Source organism: Vombatus ursinus, unplaced genomic scaffold (assembly GCF_900497805.2).
Source record: "Vombatus ursinus unplaced genomic scaffold, bare-nosed wombat genome assembly UNPS02003292.1, whole genome shotgun sequence".
Classification (NCBI taxonomy): Eukaryota; Metazoa; Chordata; class Mammalia; order Diprotodontia; family Vombatidae; genus Vombatus; species Vombatus ursinus.
Window position 1 is genome coordinate 1,434,193 of NW_020943070.1, and position 19,696 is coordinate 1,453,888.

Sequence of the window (19,696 nt, forward strand, 5' to 3'; positions counted from 1 at the left end):
TGTGTGTGTGTGTGTGTGTGTGTGTGTGTGTGTGTGTGTGTGTGTGTTGCCATTTATTGAGTGTTGGGCCCACAATTTGAAGGGTTATGAGATGTATAAAATGTGATGTGTGCCACCCCCCCCCACATTTGCTGGGAGTTTCAATTACATGTTTCTGATACTGTTTATTGTTGCTAAAAAAAACATGCTAGGAAAATGAGATTATTTAAAGCAAATGCTCTTCCCACACAGGTATTGGTCTTTTAGACAGGTTTATTTCACTGTTTAATCTACTTTTGTTTCTTCAAGGACCACTTGTATTCAAAGTCTTATTGAAGAAATGAAATGGACTAGATTATGAAGGTAGTTAGTGACATTACTTGCTCATCTGACTTCAAGTCTTTAACCTCTCAGTGCCATGGCAGGGTAGGGGTGGCAGAGATGATTGAAATGAACTCAGCAAACTTTATTGAACATCTTCTGTGTTAAAAGCACATTATCTGATAATGAGAGTCATGGAATTTCAGTGGGCCAGCTGGATTGTGGTGTGGGGCTCATAGCTCCTCAGCTGGTCTGGGACATTCATACCAAGAGCACCTGTGGATGTTGTGTGAGTCTAATTTACTAAGGAGCGTGTGCAGCGGTAATAATGGAACGGGCTCGATTGAAGGGCTGTGGTATGAAATTCAGAGAGAAGCAGTTGGGATGGCTGGCATGAGGCAAGGCCAAGAAGAGTGTATTTGACCCCTCCCTTTCTACCTTTCAGAGTTCGCTGTACTGACTCTCACATTTCTTCTTAAAGCCCTGGGGAACGTGTGTGCTCTTAGCCTTTCTACATTTGTGCTTTCATCCCTCCCTTTCTCCAACTCCAGGAAGCCAGCCCTGAGGCCTGTCACCTGTTATGCTCACTCATTGGTGGGTAAAAGATCTTGAAGAGTGTTATGTTTCCCGGGCAGAACATGCATGGCTGCCTGGAAGCCTGGAGATTATTCATTGTTTCTGTTGGGTGCTGTCATCTCCTTTGGGGTGGGGTGGGGGGGCGCAAGTCTGTAGTGCCTCAGCCACCTGTGGACAAAGGAGACTTTTACTGTTGACTTAGTTGTTAGCTGGCCCCAAGTTCAGGCTCCTTCCCTCTCCATGCTTCAGCACCAGAGAGCTGAGTCAGCTCTGGTTCTGTCTCTTTGTCATGATTACTAAGTGGAACTTGAGAAGACTGACAAGCAGCCATTTGGTTAGTGGGCCTGTGTGCTCTGGGCTTTTCTGAGTGTCTAGATTGGGCAGTCCAGACAACATAGAGAAAAAACAGAGTGTAGGGATGAATTCTTTTACTCTGCACGGTCGTTGGGAGGCTTTCGTAGCCTTACCACCTGAAGATACAATGGTCGTGATTCCCTGTAAACGGATTCTAGCTTGAGCTAGGAGGCGCATAGTCAGAGGTCCGACTCACATTTTACAGATGAGGAGACAGAGCCACAGTGAAAGGAAGGGACTTGCATCAGGCCTCAGAAGTAGTTAATGACAGGGACAGAATTTGAAACCGGGACGCTGACTCTATAGCCAGTGGTCTTTCCACTGGACCACACTGCTCTCCAGCTGAGCTATGGCTGGGAGCAGATAGCTCTGCCTTAGCATCATAAACAGGGAGCCATGGATAGAGGTGATGGAGACAGCCTGGAGGTCACACAGGCGATTGATGGATCAGCTGAGCTAGTGAGGGAAGAAGGTCATTTCAGTCCAACCCAGTTCAACTGATGTTTGAGAGGCAAGAAGACCTTTTGAATTAGAATGTGTTTTGGTTCCAAGAGTGGCAAGGGACGTGACCCTGTCTTCAAGGGCCTTGCATTCTTCCAAGGGAAAGTTAGTGCTTGGATGTTTTGTTCAACTTCTGGGATCTCTTTGCAGTTTCTAGAAATGTGGTGATGTCAAACCCAGAGTAGTAGTAGTTGGAGACGGTGTGCTCCAGTGAAATGAGAGCAGGCTTGGGCTATTCGGTTTAAAATGCTCCGGCCTGAGCCTCCTCTCGGCTAGCCCTCTTTGCTATCTGGAACTCTCTCCTGGCCATTAGTGACACATCTAACTTATTTTATTTATTTTTAGTCACTAGCAGTGCCCTTAATGTGTGTCCACCAGTTTCCTGAGCCTTGAGGAAACCTCCTGCTACCTCTGTGTTCTTCCCCCTGGAGGCTGAGGTGGAGGGGCTGGGGGCTGGGGGCTGGATTGCCTTAGCTGTCTTATGTTGGGTTTGGCTACTGGACCAAAGAGACCCAAACATCAAGGGGTCCAAGATGAAATTAGTTTCTGATCTGAGCCTAAGAAATGGACATTGAGCCCTAAATTCTGTATTCCCAGAAATCTGTATGGCTCAGCTTAAAGTGAGAGCCCCTGAGAGGACCTCACAAAATAGAGTCATATCTATACCACCTGCCTAGGTGGCCAAGCTCAGGCCCTACCTTGGGCAGTTCAGGGAAGAAGAATATCAGTCCTCTCTGGCTGATGTGATAAGGCCTATCTAGATTACTTTCCAGTGGTGGGTGTGTAGCGAGAGCCCTTATCCCTCCGCAGTTGCACTTGTCTTGGCTCCTGAACAACAGCCCTGGGCGGCTGGGGGTGGGGGGTGGGGGGTGGGGGCTGGGATTTAGGAGCAGATCCTGACTGACGTTCTGGTGCCTCTCATCCTTCGCCTCCCTTGCAAGTGATGTCATTGAGGTGGTCCTCTTCTCCTGAGGTCTGAAGATGAGGGGGGATATAACCTTGTCCACCAACCCAAAGGGTTGAGAGTAGCTGCTGAATGTGACTTAATTGGGTGGAACCAGCCCATGGCCCTCAGTGCTGGGAAAAGCTTGGCATGACCTTTTACGTGGCAGTGCTCCGTTACGGCAGAACTGAGCGGCGGCCTGGAGCTGCTTGGCAGGCATCTGTGCTGTGGCCAAAAGCAGTGCTGGTGGTTAATTTGGGATTGACTCGCATTGTGCAGCAGCTCTTGCCTTCTCTGCTATCTCAGCCTCCCCCGAGGGCTGCAGGGGAAGGGAGTAGAGGATGAAGGCCTCCTCATGTCCTTGTGTGCCAGCATTAGCAAAAACTGCAATCCAGGGTTTGTTCCCAAAAGGGATACCTAAGAGAAGATAGCATGTGAAAGAACAGTTGAAATCTCTGTTGTTTATTTTCTTTGTAATTATTAAATTTTTAAGAAGTTGATACTTGATCAGGGAAGTGTCTGTTTCTCCCAACATACATTTTTTGCTTGTTTCCCAGCATGCTGAATATACTTGGGATTGTACAGGCTGCCCTGCCTTTCTAGGTAGCCCATATAGCTGAACTGCTCTAAAACCAGTGAGGCAGTAAACATTTATTAAGCACCTACTTTCTGCCAGGCACCGTGCTAATCCTAGGGAATAAAAAGCAAGGGAAAGACTGTCACTGCCCTCAGGGAGGTCACAATCTAACAGATAGACAATAGACCTTGAAATCAGAGATAAAAGGGCCTAGAGCCAGGAGGGCCCTTAGAACTGGGAATGGCAGAGCTGGGAGGGGCCTTGGAACAAGGAATGTCAGGCCTGGGAGGGGCCTTAGAACAGGGATTTTTTAATTGTTGTTAATGATAATAATATAGCGACTTATGTTAATAAGAGCAGTGATAATGGCTTACGCTGATATTCTTCTTAAAGGTTTTGCAAAGTCCTTTTCTTCTTAGGATCTGTGATGTCTTTTGTTTTCATGTGAGGTCCCACTGGCCATTTAAGTCCATTCCAGTTTATCTGGAGACATTTCCATGTAAATATAAATGAATGGGGGAAAAAATACTGTTATTTCATGCTTCAATCCAGAAAGACATGCAACTTGCTCTCACAGGTAGCTTATATTCAAAGCTAGACAACAGAGCTACGGACTCATTCAGAACATGGTGGCGCTCTTTCCTTTCCATTATATGGAAGCATATTTTCATAGAATCTTAGAGTTGGACAGGATCACCTGAGCTTGAATTTGAATACTAGCCCTGCTACTTAGTACCTTTGTGGTGGTAGACAAGTTGCTTCGTAACTGTGGGCCTGGCCTTGCTTTCTTCTGTAAAATTGGAGGGTCCCTTCATGGTCCCTTCTAAGCTTCCATTTGAAGACCTCGCTAGTTCCTCAGGGAACCCATTCCCACTCTAGATGGTGTTGGTGGTATATGGACTTTTTCCTTATATTTAGATCTAAATCGTTTCTCTGCAACTTCCACCCTAGTTCCGCCCTAGTGCTCAAGTACCAAGCAAAAAAAATCAAATTAGAATCTTCTCCATGACAGCCCGTCAGCTCTTTGAAGACAGCAGTGAGCATTTCATCCCACACTCCCGGTCTTCTCTTCTCCAGGCTAAGCATCTGTTGTTCCTTGTCTATCCTCTTGGCGTGGCTTCTAGTTCACTATCCCGATCACCTTCCTTTGATCACACCTCACTGTTTTAAATAGGAGTGAAAATGACACTGCTCCAGAGGGAGAAAGAAATAGCAGCCACCACTGGTGCCAAGTGAGGGCTCTGAATTCAGAACAGAAACTTTGGTTAAAGCTATCACACAGGTTCCCCTTTTTTAAAGCAACTTTTGCTCATTTGATTTCTTTGAGATTTTTTTTGATGTTAACAAATACTAAAAAGAGCATTTCTGAACACACATTAAAACAGAAAAAGAGGATTATGCCCAACACTGTGAATCTCTGTTACGCATAGCTTTTTTTGAGTATGTAATAAATTCAGCATGTAACTTTCAGAGCTGTTCTACTTCTCTGTGATTTCCTTTGGTTTTCCTATGTGTATTTAAGAATACTTCAATGAGCCTCTTTTCTTTTTTCCTTTTAAAAAATATTTGTAGGGGCAGCTAGGTGGTGCAGAAGATAGAGCTCCTGTCTTAGAGTCAGGAGGACCTGAGTTCAAATGTGACTTCAGACACTTGACGCTTCCTAGCTGTGTGACCCTGGGCAAGTCACTTAATCCCAGTTGCCTCACCAAAAAGCAAAATAAATAAATAAAAATAAAAAATATCTGTGATTGCTTCTCTGCATTAAAAAAATGCATCAATAACACCTTCCTTCCTTTGTTCCTTTGTTTCTTCCTTCCTTCCCTCCCTCCCTCCCTTATCTATATCCCTCCCGTCCCATCTCCCTGCCCTATTTTAGACAAGAGAAGAAAAACAAAACCTTTGTAACAAATATGCATAGTCAGATTAAACAAATGGCTACATTATAGCCTTGTCTGAAACTATGTGTTTCATACTGCGACATGAGTCCATTATGACCTCTCTTGTCAGGAGGATAGTAGCATGCTTCATTGCCAGTTCCCTGGAATGGATCATTCCATTCTGCATTGATCAGTTTGTGAGTCTTTCAAAGTTATTTGTTGTTATTATATATGTAAGTTATCCTGGTTCTGCTCACTTTACTCTGTATCAGTTCGTATAAGTCTTCCCAATTTTCTTTGACACTGTCCTTTTGTCATTTCTTTTGGCGTGATAATACTATATTACATTTATATACCATACTTTGACTAACATTTCTCTAATTATGGGCACCTCCTTAGTTTCTAGTTCTTTGCTACTATGAAAAGAGCTACTATAATATTTTTGTGCATATGATCTCAACTCTTAACTGGCAAAGCCATGAGAATGGCACAAGTGGGAGGAGAGAGGCATCTGTTTAAGAACAATGCAGCCGTCTCCTTGGGCTTGTGTTAGGGATGGTTGGAGAATTTATCCTTTGGGTTTCTTCCAGGACTAGAATTCCCTGGAGAATGTCAGCCTTGACTTTCAGAAAAAAATACTCTCAGCTCTGACCTGCCTTCTTGTCCTTTGTTCCCCCAAGCACTGAATGAACCTGAATATGATCCTTGCTTCTTTGCTACCCTTTGGTCCCAGGTTCCTTTCATAGACTGCAGCACATTTCTCAGTTACATTTCACTCTCACCTTTGTTGCACACAAATGCCCTTTAACAGTTTTGTGCTTGATGTACATCAGTACTTCCTCGCCCCCTCCGTCTCTGTCTAGCTGCAGCAAACACTTGCCCCTTATGTGGTGAGTCTGATGAGGAGGCTTTGGGGAAGCACCTGCCGAGAACAGAATGGAATGAGCTCACGCTGTGCTTCTCTGAACTGTTGGAGGAGGCAAATTTGAGGTTGCTGAACTACCCACCTCAGAAGCAGAAGGAAAATGGAAAACAGTTGCAAAGAGCTCCATGTAGCACAAGGGGAATGGTGGAGATATGGGCAGTGGCCGCCCAGAGAGATACAGGAAGCACATCGCACACCAAGCAGGAGGTGCTGAGTCTCTGAGTTGGAGGGGCCCCTGAACAGGAGTCCCCTCCGCAACATGGAGACCGCAGTGATGGGCAGCACACAGCCTGTACCTCCAGTCTGCACATGCTTCTCTTCCACTTTTACCAAGATAGAGCGCGTGGAAGAAATGATTCCTTTGTCAGTGGTGTTGAATTACTGTAGTGTGCCTTCCCCTTACTAGCCTCCTTCCCTCTTTAGTTCTAGAAACTACGACCAGAATTACCTTGTTCCCTTGCTGGATGATGATGGCCCTCACTTCTCTACCCCTGCAGTCTGGCTTCTCTCTCCACTGAACTGAAACTCCCCTCTCCTCTGTCAGCATGAGCTCTTTATTACTAAGTCCAGTGGTCTTTGCTCAGTCCTCATCCTTTTCTTTTTTAACCCCTCTGCACCATTCAGCTCTCTGTGATTCTGCCCTCTTTGTGGATAATTTTTCTTCCCTGGATTTTTGTGATGCTGCTCTGTTGGGGCTTTCCGCCTGCCTCTCTGACCAGTCCTGCTCAGAGCCTGTTTCTGCAGGATCTTCCTCTTAGCTCTCTTCTCTTTCGGAGGCACTACCTCTGATCGACATTGGCTTCCCAGAGTCAGCATGGACAAAGCACGTCATCTTTCCCCTCCTTACTTCCTTTTTTTCTGTCAAGGGCACCATTTTAACAGGGCTGGGGTTTGGAACCTAGTAGCACTCTTTTGATTCATTACTGCCTTCTTCAGCCTGTTACGGTCTCCGTCTTGCTGCAATCAGTTGTCTTTATTTTGTGTGTGTCCTACATTGACTTGTCTGTGAACATGTTGTTTATATCCTCCTGGTAGAATATACATTCCTTGAGTGCAAGGACAGTCAGTTTGTAAGCATTTATTAAGCACCTCCTGTGTGCTAAGCACTGTTCTAGGTCCTGCAGATATAAATGCAAAGAATAAAACAATCCCTTCATGCAAGAAGCCTTCATCCTATCAGGAGGGACAAATACACACACACACACACACACACACACGTACGTATGTACATATATAAAAGTAAATACAAAGAATAAACAACAAAATACAAGGGAAGGAAGGAGGCCAGTAGCAGAAAGGAAATAGAAAACAGTTGCAAAGAGTTGCAAAAGGCATAATTAATGGAAATCAGGAAAGGCCTCTTGTTGAAGGTGGTGATTGAGCTGCGTTGTGAAGGGACAGAGAGTTAGAGAGTGAGAGCTCTTACTAGAGCTCATTTGGGGGGATTGCAGGTTGTAGGAGGGAGAATATCTTAGTGAGGTAGAAAGATACCTAAACTGAAGTCAGGTTGTGAAAGGTTTTGAAAGGCAAATGGGAGTTTCTTTTTAATCCTGGAAGCCATAAGTGGCTGCTGGAGTTGATTGAGTGTAGGAATAACACGATCAGATCTGCACTTAAGGATAATCGGTTTGTCACCTGTGTGAAGGATGGACTGGTGTGGGGAACAACTTGAGATGGGGAGATTTATTAGGGAGGCTGATGCAGAAATCTGGGAAAGAAGTGACGAAAAACAAAATTACACTGGTGGCCATATGAAGAGAGAGAAGGCGTGGATGGGAGAGTATTGTGAAAGTAGAAATGGTAATATTTGGCAACTGATTGGCTGTGTGGGGTGAGGGAGAGTGAGGTGTGAAGAGTGATCCTGAGGAACGGGAAGAATGGTGGTGCCTTGAACAGAAATAGGAAAGTCTGGCAGGGGGAGCGTTGGGGGATAGGGATGATGAGCACTGTTCTGCACAGTCGTCCTTTTTTAAAATGGCCAATAAGTAGTTGGTGATGGGAGACTGAAGGTCATCACCATTAAGATCACACAGTCAGACTCGTGGGAGCTAATGGCTGGCCCGCTTTTATATCTTCATAGCCTAGTGCTGTGCCTGGCGTGCAGTAGGCATTTAATAAATGCTTGATGATTATTTGTGTTGTGGTTGATTGAGTGTTCTGATTCTGCCTGTTTATTTCTTTAACTCTGCATCAATTCGTACAAGCCAAGAAAGCTTTTCACCAACAGAATTCATCTCAGCAAATGCATCATCTGTAATGATTATGGCCTTCTGTGCCCGTTGTCAGCCAGGGTAGCCTACTTAATCAAGTGCATGACTTCTGCTTGTTGAACAGATTCACTTCCTCATCTGAATTTAGGCCTGCATCCACGTGGCCCTTCGTCCTCATTTACCAAGTATTTTCTTTCCTCAGAGCTCAAGGGAAAAACCCCTCTCCTACGTAACAGTGTCCTTCCTTTGATAGGAGTTCTCTGATTGGTATTTATTAATAGTACCCTTTCCTTTGTGGCCTACCATTATTAAGTGTGTATTTGGACTTTCCCCCCCAGAAGGGGCATTTGTAATAATTTTTCCTTGAGACTGAGGATATACTCAGGCCAGGGTAGAGTTGACAGCCATAGAGAGTGAAAGTAACTGGTCCACCCGTGATCAAACACATTGAAGCACATGACTGTGATCCAGTAGAGCACAGTAGGTAATGGACTGGTCTTGTAGTCAAGTCCTAGGTTCATGTTTCATATCTGTAAAATGGGGGTAATAATAAAACCTACCTCATGGGTTTTTTGTGGGGAATCAAATGAGCTTATGTTGATAAAGTATTTTGTTAAAAAATAACAGTGACAACAGCACCACACACAATACCTCAAAGTGCCGTATAAAACTCAGATACCGCTGATTCTCCTCTTTTCCTTCATCATTGTCATTATTAACCAGTTAAGCTAAGCTACCAAAGACAAGATGTACAAAGTGTACATAAGGCCCCAGGCTGAGCATCTACAGCAGAGCTGTCTGGACCTCTCCCCGTCAATGGTGCCCACTCTTTTACTTTGCATATAAAATGTAATAATTTGTCCTTTGAATCTATGTCATGTCATGTCATGTCATGGAACTTGTTTTAGTTAAATGGCACACTCAAATGTTGGTTTTATTTTCACCTTCTACTTAGAGGTTCTTAGAACTGGAAGGGACATTAAAAGATCTCTAGTTCTTTTAAAAACAAGTTTTTATTGATGTCATTTTTTTAATATCACCATAATTTCCCTCAGTATCACTTCCCACCCCTTTCCCAGACAGCCATGCCACATAAGAAATAACTTTTTTTTTTTTAAAGAAAAAAGAGGAAAAGAAATCAGCATAACTGATCAGTGTACCACATTTTTGGGCCCCCCACCTCTTGGAAGGACGGGGTCAGGTGCCTTCTTGCCTCTCAGCTTTGGAGCAAGGCTTGTTCCTTGTGAATCTGCAGCTCTCTCTTGACTTGTGTCTGTGGTTCTCGCCATGTGCACTGTTGTGGGTGCTGTGTGCATTGTGTTCTCGCCTCTGTAATGCACTCTGCATCAGTTCACGTAGATCTGTTCAGGCTTCTCTGTATTTGTTTACAGCCCAGTAAGTTCCCATAACATTCACGTACCACAGTTTATTCAGCCATTCCCAATTGATGGGTATCTCTCGTTTCCACTTCTTTGCTTAGGGAGGTGGGGAGTGAGAGACAGACTTTATCACACAGCACGTTAGAGGGAAGGCTAGGGCAAGATCCAGGCCAATGTCCTGATTGTCTTTGGTGCCCTTCCTACTATAACAGGATACCTGGCCCATATAGAACTGAGACTACAAGGCAGCCAGCACAGGGCAGCAGGGGGGATGCTGATTGGTGGCTCACCAGCTGGGTGACCTGGCCCTCTTCGGGCTCAGTTTCCTCATCTGTAAAATGGGTTTAGATTAGATGATCTCTGCAGGCCTTACATGTGTGCTGCCATGGTTACTGAATGATTGATTGATTGATTGGCTAACCAGAGGGAAATGCAAAGTCTGTTTCTTCAGACTAACTGAGATGTTGCGGCTTGCTGAAAATTCCATTTCTCTGTAAATGTGTGAGTATTGTGGGAGAAGGCAGAATCGGTTTTCTGGCTTTTTGATAAATGCAGAACGCCCCCTGCTGCTGAAAGCTGGGAATGTGAGCTCCCCTTTGAAGACACGCTAACCACCTCGGCCGAGAGACTTTAAAAAGTATGTGTTGAATGAATGAATGGCCACTGTCCTGCTGATGAGCAGAGGCAGCTGAGCTGAGCAAAGACTTAGCCCCTCGGAAGGGAGAGGAAGCCCGGAGGCTCGAGCCAGGGAGTGTCCTTGTTCCGCCTTCCTACCGCCAGCCAGTCCCAGAGCAGAAGCGCTCACCGTGGTTTCACAATTGCTCTGAAACTCCTTTGCCCAGATGTGAAACTGACCGCAGTCTTGTACATTTCACTCGCCTTCCTGTTGTTCCCCACTTGGTTGTAGTGAGTCAAGACTTGCTGCCCCTCATCTGCCAGATAGGTGGCTGAAACCATGGTCCGTCTGTTACTGTCCTTCTGGACTCACAGCAAGGCTTTTGAGAACTGCCTGGGTCTTGTATCATCCCCACCCTCCAGAAGGTAGCCTCTGTCCTGGGTTGTATTGAGAGTGGAGGCCAGGAGTGGCTGCCTCACCTCAGTGAGGCACAAAAGTCTAGCCTTTGAGCTGGCAGGGACCTTGAAAGCCCCAGGATCATAGGGGAAACTCGAAGGCTCTGGTCATCAGTGAGGGATACGAGCCCAAAGGCAACCTGAGAGTGAGCTGACAGAGTCAGGGTTTGTACTCGGGGTCTCTAACTCCAGGGCCTCCCTCTGTCCACTGCCCCTAAGCTCCTAGAGCCAACTCTGCCCGGTAAATCTTGGCACGGTTAAGCAAATAGTAGCTATAAAGTGCTTGGACAAGCTCTTTAGAGATGAGGTACAAGCTGATTTGAGTAACACTTCGACCCAGTCAAGTGAAATGTCTAATTCCTGGTAGGAGCTAAAGAAAAAGGATTCATGGGCAATGTGGGGGAATGCCAGACCAGGAGCCGGGGTGGGGGGGGAGCTGGCTTTGAATATTGATTTGGACGAGTATTGGTGTTGTGACCATTTTGTTAAGATTGGGAAAAGCAACTGGGAAATATTTAACAAAATTAATAAAAGTTCAACACAGATAAGGTTAATATATGGGTTTTTTTTTTTAATTAAATGTGCACCTGTAAGGATCCTTACATATGGTTTAGTTGTCCTCTTTCCTATTTGGGCAGCTGGGTGGCACAGTGGATAGAGTGCCAGGCCTGGAGTCAGAAAGACCTGAATTCAAATTCAGCCTCAGACACTTAACTACTGTGTGACCCAGTGTAACCCTGTTTGCCTCAGTTTCCTTATCTGTAAAATGAGCTGGGGAAGGAAATGGCGGACTGCTCCAGTATCTTTGCCAAGAAAACCTCAAATGGGGTCAGGAACAGTTGGACCCAACTGAAAAAGGACCGAACAACTATTTGAATTTGACAGGCCCGATGTGGAGGGTGGTGCTTAAGCTGAATCCTGAAGGAAGAGATGCTTTCTAGGAGGTGATGAGGAAGAAGGTGTTTTAGGCATTCAGGCCAGCCAGTCAAAGACATGGAAGTGGTAAATGGCGTGCTGTGATGAGGGCTTGAGAGGCTAGTTTGCTGACAGAGGAGGACTGAATGTCGAATGAGGTTGGAAAGCTAGTTTGGGACCAGATTGTGAAGAGCTTTAATGGCCAGACAGAAGTTTATGTTGGAGCCTAGTCTAGACAAGTAGGTGGTTAAATCTGCACTTGGGGAAAATCAAGTCCATCAGGAAAGGGCCTGGGCTGCAGTCACAAAGGCAGAAATGGAAAGCTTAATTTTCTCAAGCACTTTAAGCTACAAAATACTTTCCTCACAGCCATTCTGTGAGGGACATGGTATTGTGTCCATTTTACAGATAGAAAAGCTGAGGTTTAGATCACAATTTAGAGAGGAAAGAGGTTTGAGGTAGGGAGACCAGGTAGGAAATCCTAGCGGGAATGTGGTCAAGAGGTGATGGGGGCCTGGACTGAGGCAGTGACTCTGCAGATGGGCCTGGTGAGGAGGAGACGTGGGCAGAAGGATGGGAAAGCTTCTCTCTGGAGCCATTCTTCTTTGACATTTTTCTTCTTTCCAACAGCTCTGAAAAGTCCAGCTGCATTTCATGAACAGAGAAGGAGCTTGGAGCGGGCCCGGGTAAGGCACTGTGTGTTTTTCCAAAGCTCTTCCAATATCTTTTTGTGGCTGCTGCCTGGATGAGAGCCCCAGCCCAGGTTCTAGAGTTGTCTTTCTTTCCTGCACTCTTGTAGTGCCCATCCTGGCCTTTCCACACTTTCCTGGGGCGGTTAAAATGGAACGTCATTGGAGTGAGAGCTGGACCCAGCTCAGTATGTTGATACAGAAACTCGGGCTCTGGTATGCATCTTCCCACCCTGAATCCCACTTCTCACCCTGTTTCCCTCGGGCAGCATGGCTGGCGTGGTTAAAAAGGGTCCCAAAGCTTTAATCAGGCTAGCACTTTTGTATAATGCAGCAGGGCCCTCCACGTCCCTTGGAGCAGGCATCTTTGCGGGGCTGGGTTCCTGACCACCTTGGGCCAGAGGTTTCCGAGGCGCTCTGGAAAGCCGAGCTCTTTGTCTGCGAGCTGCCTCCCGCTGTCTGCCTTTCACTTCACTTAACATGGGAGATAGAAGCCCCAGAGGCACCTTTGGAGACAGCTGTGTACAACCAGAGCTTTTGATGGATTCTGAGCCCTAGTCCAAGGAGGGGAACCTGCGGCCTCAAGTTCTAATCCTGATCTAGTCCAAGGCCTGAGATGGAGTCCCCCATTTCCTAGCTGAGTCAGCCCAGTGCCGAGGCCATGGCTCATGAGTGATGAGGATTTGACGATGGCTTTCCCTTGATCATAACCATTCCTGACGTTTCCACAGTGAAAGCTTCGCCAAGATTGAGATTCATATGCCATAGGAAAGAGACTCAGGAAGGTTCCAGGTCACCCAGCTGGGGTGTCAGGGCAGCATTGTCAAACCAGGTCCAAATGCGTTACCCTTTCCATTCCTCCCCGCTGTCTCAGTTACAGTTATGTTTCTTTAGTGCTTCAAAGCCTCATCCTCTTCATGTTAGAGATGGGGAAACTGAGGCCCAGAATGGTGAATTTCTTTGTCCAGGGGCAGATGAAAAACCTGGGTCTTTTGATTCTCAGACCAACATTGTGATGAGGGAAAAGCGGAGGGGTAAGCGAGGGGACAGAATGTACCTGACATTTCACGTCAGAGCGCCACATACTAAGAAACCAAACAAATAGGGGCTTGGGATGCCTTCTCTTCATTCCTCTGAGTTCTTTTCCTAAAGAGCCTGAGGAGTTGAACTGGGCACCTTTCAATTCCGCTTCCAAAAGCCTTCTTAATTGGCAGCATCGTAGTGCAGAGAGAGTTCTGGACTTGGGGTCGGGGGCCTGGGTCTGACTCCTGTGACCCTAAGGAAGCCATTTGTTCTCCTGGAGTCTCTGATTCTTTGTTTAGGCAGTAGAGACATGCTGGTACCATCCCTTACAGGATGGCTGTGAAGAAAGTGCTGTGTGTGTAAGCCTTCAGGTGCTGGCAAAATGTGAGCTGTGGCTAGTGCCACTGTGGGTGCAGCCCAGGGCCTTCCCAAGCCGGGGGCACTGAAGGCCACAGCATTTAGAGATTGTCTGCTGGAGCCATTAGGGTTGAGCTTTCTCCCGATGGTCTGGCTGGCTCTACAGGCCTAGAGCACAAAGCCAGGTGAGCTCAGTTGGAGGACATCAAGACAGGAGCCTGGGGCCCCAGAACTTGGTGGGCCTGCACTGGGCGGGGCTGACATAACCCTGGGGGAAGATCTGTGCTGGGCACTGGACGGGGCTGTGGACACTGTATTAGAATGGTGCAGCTTCAGCACCAGTAAATCTGTCAGAATCTAAGAGAATCAAGGCATCTTGGGGAAAAAAAACTGGGCTGTGGATTAAGCTAGCAAGTGCAGCTGGAGGCTTAGGCCCCTGGCCCTCAGATGGCCTTGCCAGCGTGGGCCCTTGGTAGTCCCGAGCAGGTCCCAGAGCAGGCCTCTGAGTGACACAGCCCACGCTGCTTTCCTTAGGTTGGAGTGCCAGACTTGAACTTCTCTTTCTTTTTGCTTTTGTTTTAATAGACGGAAGACTATTTGAAACGGAAGATCCGTTCGCGGCCAGAGAGATCAGAGCTGGTCAGGATGCACATTTTGGAAGGTTTGTGTAGAAGGGAGGGGATCCAAGAGAAGGAGTCTTAACTTTCTCTGATCACAACTGCCCCAGGAGTGTAATCAGTCAGCATTTATTAATAATGGATTTTAATCCGAGAAAGGCCTCAAAGCTCAGCCGGTCCAAGCCCCTCCTTTCACAGATCTAAGAATTGCACGGTTCAGAGAAGTACATCACTGCTCCCCTCCGACTTCCTTTTCTTCCTCCTCCTCTTCCTCCTACGCTCCTATGTTTCTGGCAAGGAGCTGGCCATGCTCTCACACCCCTGCCCACCTGAGCTGCCTCAACCAGGATTTCTGCTTTAGAATTCTCAGGGAGGCACCAGCCTTTGGTGTTGATTCTTTTTTCTGTGCAATTCATTAGCCATTTTCTCCCACCATTTCTTGGTACTGAATGTATCCCGTCTACCCATCCATGCCTTCCTTTTCCTTCAAATGTGACTAAAACAAATGCATTCTGTGAAACTTATCTTGATTTTCAAAAGCTGGCACCAGCCATGCCATCCCTTCCACATTGTGTCTACCTAGGGTTTGGACCAAAGAGTAGCAGCAGACTGGCCTCTGCAGAAACAACTGTTTGATGTCGGTGGTGTAAAAGGCCTTTCTGCCCAGCCCTATTAGTTTGCACATGAGGCTACCTGAGGCCCAGAGCAGAGACGACTTGTCTAAGCACACAGCAAAATTGGGGCAGAGCTAGACCAGAACCCAGGCCTCCCATTTCCCAGCTCACCAATAAGTGTGCAGCCATGTCCTGTTTCTTAGGGCAGGAATTTGTCTGTGTTCCAGTGGATCTTTGGTCCCTGGGTAGCCTTCAAGTTGGTAAACTCTTGTTCTGTGACCCACCCAAATTCAAGGTGAATAGGAGATGGGTGTATGTAACCATCCTTGCTCCTTCCCAGAAAGGACGGACAGCTGCTCTGATGTCCTCAGGACAGGGCCAGGGGTACTAATGCTGCCTCATCCCCTCTCCTTGTGAGCAGAAACCTCAGCTGAACCTTCCCTCCAAGCCAAACAGCTAAAACTGAAGAGAGCCCGGCTGGCTGATGACCTCAACGAGAAGATCGCCCAGCGGCCAGGCCCCATGGAACTGGTGGAGAAAAACATCCTTCCGGTGGAGTCCAGTCTGAAGGAGGCCATCATTGGTAAGGAGGCGCTTGACGGGCTGGGGAGGGGCAGGGCCTCAAAGCCCAGGGCAAGGCCAAGGCCCTTAAGAGCCAAATCTGCTGGCCTGCTCAGCTGAGAGGAAATCAAGGCAAGTCTGGACCCTGAGGGGCACCTCGGTAGCGTCAGCAGGTCATTCCTCCCTTTCCAGGAGGACAGTCGGCAGCGCTGGCCCTTGGGCTCCGCAGAGTCGCCGTCCTTCTTTGCTGAGTCATCTCTTGGGAGCCCTGACACTTTCAGACTTGGGGTTGTCCTCAGTCCTGGAAAAAGCCCTCCCCATAGGACCCTGTCTTTTGCCAGTAGGGTCACGTAGTAACAGGAAGCACAAAGGAGGGAGGCATGTGAATGTGTGTGCAATCCCACATGCATGTGCCCATCCTGCCTCTCCCGCTCCTTCCAGGTTCAGTCCCTTTTGCTCATCAAAGCATGTGGGCACATGGGAGTTTGTTTTCTGATACGCATCCCTCCCCCAACCCCCAGTCAGAAAGCAGTAGAATTTCTAGAAAGAATAAAGCATCTACCCCCATAGTGCTGCCTCCTACCCAGCTGCAGTGGCCTCAGTACTATCATGGACAGAGGGGCATCCCCCCCCCCCCTGCCGCTTAGCGCCGCTGCTTCCCGCGGTAGGCCCCCGGGGGGGCCGGGGATCCTCCCCCCGAGGCCCCCCCCCCCCCCCCCCCCACACACACACTTGCCCCTAATGCCAGGGACCTATCCTTGTATCCTTTGCTATGCTGTCTGCTGAGGCTCTAGGAACAAAGGCTCCCCTAGGACGGCAAAATTATAAGGCCTGAAAACAGGCCCTGGTGCAGCCCCAGTGATGGGGTCCACAGGTCCCTGCCTTGATCATTCTGGCCCTGCAGGAGGACAGGGAATGGGGGAAGGGAGCAGGCAGCTTGGCAGAATCTTCCCCATGCCCTGAGCCTTAGGAGGAGCCTTCTCTGGGTCTTGCCCAGGGAGACTGGGTATAGCTGCCACCTGCATATTTTGTCATGGATTTGCTTAGGTTCCTATCCTGCAGGTTCCTCCCTATACGCAGTGACCTCAGTCCATGGCCAGCAGGCCACCTCTAGCCTCTCTGCGGTAGTAAGAGTTCCTCTGGGCAGGTCCCATAGAGGCACGCAAATGGAATAAGCAGGGTCTGTCCGTCAGTCCATCTCATGCTTCTCGGGCCTGATTCAGAGGTTGTGGTGTGAATCTTGTTGAAATGTCACTTTCTTTCTGGGTTCCTTGTTCCCTTTCTCTGCCTTCCCTCATAGCCCTGGGGTTTTCATGCCAAGGCCTCCTGAGCCTGCTCCTTGCCCTTGAGGAGACACACTCAGCTGGCCTGTAGAGCTCATCATTTTCGTAACGAGGAGTAAGAGTCTCTTTCAGTGCTGCTGGGAGGTTGTATCTGGCCAAGAGATGTCCTCCTTCTTGTTTCCATTTATGAAAAGGTCATTTATGAAAGGCGTGATTAAGGCGAGGCACCTTTGGGTTTTTCTTGAGGATTCAGTCAGCAACACCCTGCTCCAGCTCCCCTGTGCATTTCCTTAGAAGGAAAAGCAGTTTATGTGAGTCCCTGGACAAATGAAAGTCTGGTTGTGGCTCCAGGCCTGAGGGCAGGGAAAGGCCACCAAGTTTGGAGAGACTCTGGTCCCCAGGCGGCTAAGAAGATGTAAATGAAAAGGGACTTAATGAGGAACTGAAAGTGGGGACATACACAGAGAACCCTTCCCCTCTCCCAGGGTGGGGCACTCGGTGATGGGAGGGCGCTTTTATTTCTCTTTTACCCAGAAGAGCTTTTCTGGGACTGCCCTGGGCGGAAGAAGAGGAGTGCCATGCCCCTCCCCTGCTGGGTGGGCAAAGGATGCCATTGCTTGACTCCTCTGGGCCTCTTACCATGCCCTCTTGTGATAAGTAGGGCCACACCCTCCCTCACTGGTCCTGTGCTGACACGTGACTCTGGCTTTTCTTTGCAGTGGGACAGGTCAATTATCCCAAAGTGGCTGACAACTCTTCTTTTGATGAGGACAGCAGTGATGCCCTGTCCCCTGAGCAGCCAGCCAGCCATGAGTCCCAAGGGTCGGCACCGTCACCGCTGGAGGGTCGAGGCAGCGAGCCCCTGGCCACCTCTATTTCTGTGTCCCCTCCTCAGGTGAGATCACAGCAGCAGCTTCCTCAGGCCAGAGTTGGCTGCTGTACTGTGTGAACTCGGCAGAGTGCTCCCCCTTTGAGAGCCAGAGTGGCTTCATAGGTAAACTTGAAGCATTGGGTTCTGTGACCCCAAAGGTTTGAGTATCCTAAAATTGGTTGTCCTTTTACGCTGGTGGGTAAGTTATTTGTAATCTTATATTTGCAAAAGGCACCTGTAATGCCCTGTGCCCCCATTAGGAGACCCCAGCTGGAACAGGTATCCTCGAAAGCCAGCTTAGGAGGCTCTGAAGGCGTGGTGGTGGACTCCTTTGTGAGAAGGAGGGAGATGGCTGGACTGAGCCCAGGGCTGTGGCGAAGGCCGTCTGGCCTCTAGCTGTAAGGTGTCAGCCTTTGTGGTCTGTCCCTGCTTCCTGTGCCTGGCCCGCTCAACCCCAGTCTGCTGATGGTGGCAATGAGCACAGTTGGTCCTCCAGCCATCCTTCCGCCTCCGTGCCATTAGTGGATAGAGACCTGGAACAGGAAGCCTGGAGTTCAGATCTTTCCTCCAGACACGGGCTTGCTGTTTGACCCTGAGCAAGGCCCTTCCCCCGTCTGGGCTTCAGCTTCTGCCTCTGAAGGGCCTGGACTCTGCGGCCTCCAAGTCTCCTCCAGGTCTCGATCCATGACCCTCTGAGGCCTTCGAGGCAGGAGACCTAGATTCAGATCCTTTCTGGGCCAGGACACTCCCCCCACACAGCCCCAGGTCCCTCTTCTGTCAAACTGAGATAGTGACACTTTACCTACCTTTCAAGGAGGTTGTAAGGGAGGAGCTCTACACACGTGGGTTGTGACCCCAGCCCCAGCTCAGTCCTCCCGGCCAGTTTATCACAGACCATTCAGGACAACTTCAGACTGGCTGGGAAGTCGTTGCCCGCAGAGTCTCTGTAGCCAGCAGGGTTCCATCTGCCTTTCTGCCGCTCCTGACCGTTGGCCCCACTTACCCCGTCAGGGCTGAGCCAGTGCTGACCGGTCCTCTTTGGCTGCCATGGTGCTCTGTCCTCCAGAGTGTGGACAGACCTCCTGGGTCTGGAGGCTCTCAGGCTGGCCCTCATGTTCTCCCTTCCCCTTCAGGTGGTGTCCCAGCTCCAAGTGTGCCCCGACTCCAGCGAACCTGCTTTCCTGGCAGAGCAACTGTCTCCTCTGCCAGTTCCACCTTTGCTGCCACCCAGCCTCCCTAATGGAGGTACTGCTCCCACTGCCAAGCCCACCCCGACTCTCATCAAGGTACCAGCAGCCACTTTTGGGTGTCAGGGTCAGAGGGAGGGGGGAGGGAGGGAAGAGATCTCTGGCGGGTTTCACCCTAGCATGGAGCTGATGGCATGAGGACTTCTGGTGTTGGACTTTGTCTTTCTAAGAAAGACTCTTCTCAGGCCCATGGAAAAATAATGGGAACAAACATCTGTGGGAGGGACAGGAGGAGGTGCGGTGGGTACTTAGCAGAAAGAGTTGTTGACTGCCTCATGTGGGTGAGAGGGAGGTAGGCTGTGGATGAAGAAAGTCAGGCCACATCTTGGCCCTGCTTAGTGCTTGTGTTCAACTTCCAAGTCCTGAAGTTCTGAGCTCCCTTCCTGACCACAGCAACCTTCCCCATTCCCTTTACTCCTGTTGAACTAGCTCTTTTGGTGGCCTTCAGTGCCCAGGTCCCTCTTCATTCTAGTCTCCTGGCTCCTCAGCTCCCTTCTGGTCTTCATTTTCCTTGCTGCTGCACCTGGACCATCTGCTCAGCTATTCCAGTAATGCCCTGGCTAGCACCCTAATCAGTCCCTCCACCCTACCCCTGTCCTTGCCAGGCTCCACCTTGGGATCCTGACCACTGTTCCATTTCTCCACATCCTCAGAGTCCTCCTGGGCCCCTCACAGTCTTTCACCCCTCCATGTCCAAGCTGTTGCCAAGATCTGTTGAATTCACCTCTGCAGCCCCCCTGGTCCATTTCACCTCTGCAGCCCCCCGGTCCATATCACCTCTGCAGCCCCCCCGGTCCATATCACCT

At 48.7% G+C, this 19,696-nt stretch overlaps 1 protein-coding gene across 4 annotated transcripts in view; it reads left to right on the forward strand.

Annotated features, from left to right (window-relative positions):
• Positions 1-19,696, forward strand: part of MRTFA (myocardin related transcription factor A) — a 185,627-nt gene that overhangs the window by 157,373 nt on the left and 8,558 nt on the right. For all 4 annotated transcript variants that reach the window (XM_027872617.1, XM_027872634.1, XM_027872626.1 and 1 more), the window contains 5 exons: positions 12,259-12,314; positions 14,283-14,358; positions 15,350-15,511; positions 17,492-17,667; positions 18,777-18,929. In XM_027872617.1, coding sequence (XP_027728418.1) covers positions 12,259-12,314; positions 14,283-14,358; positions 15,350-15,511; positions 17,492-17,667; positions 18,777-18,929 — 623 coding nt within the window. The remainder of the gene's footprint in view (positions 1-12,258; positions 12,315-14,282; positions 14,359-15,349; positions 15,512-17,491; positions 17,668-18,776; positions 18,930-19,696) is intronic.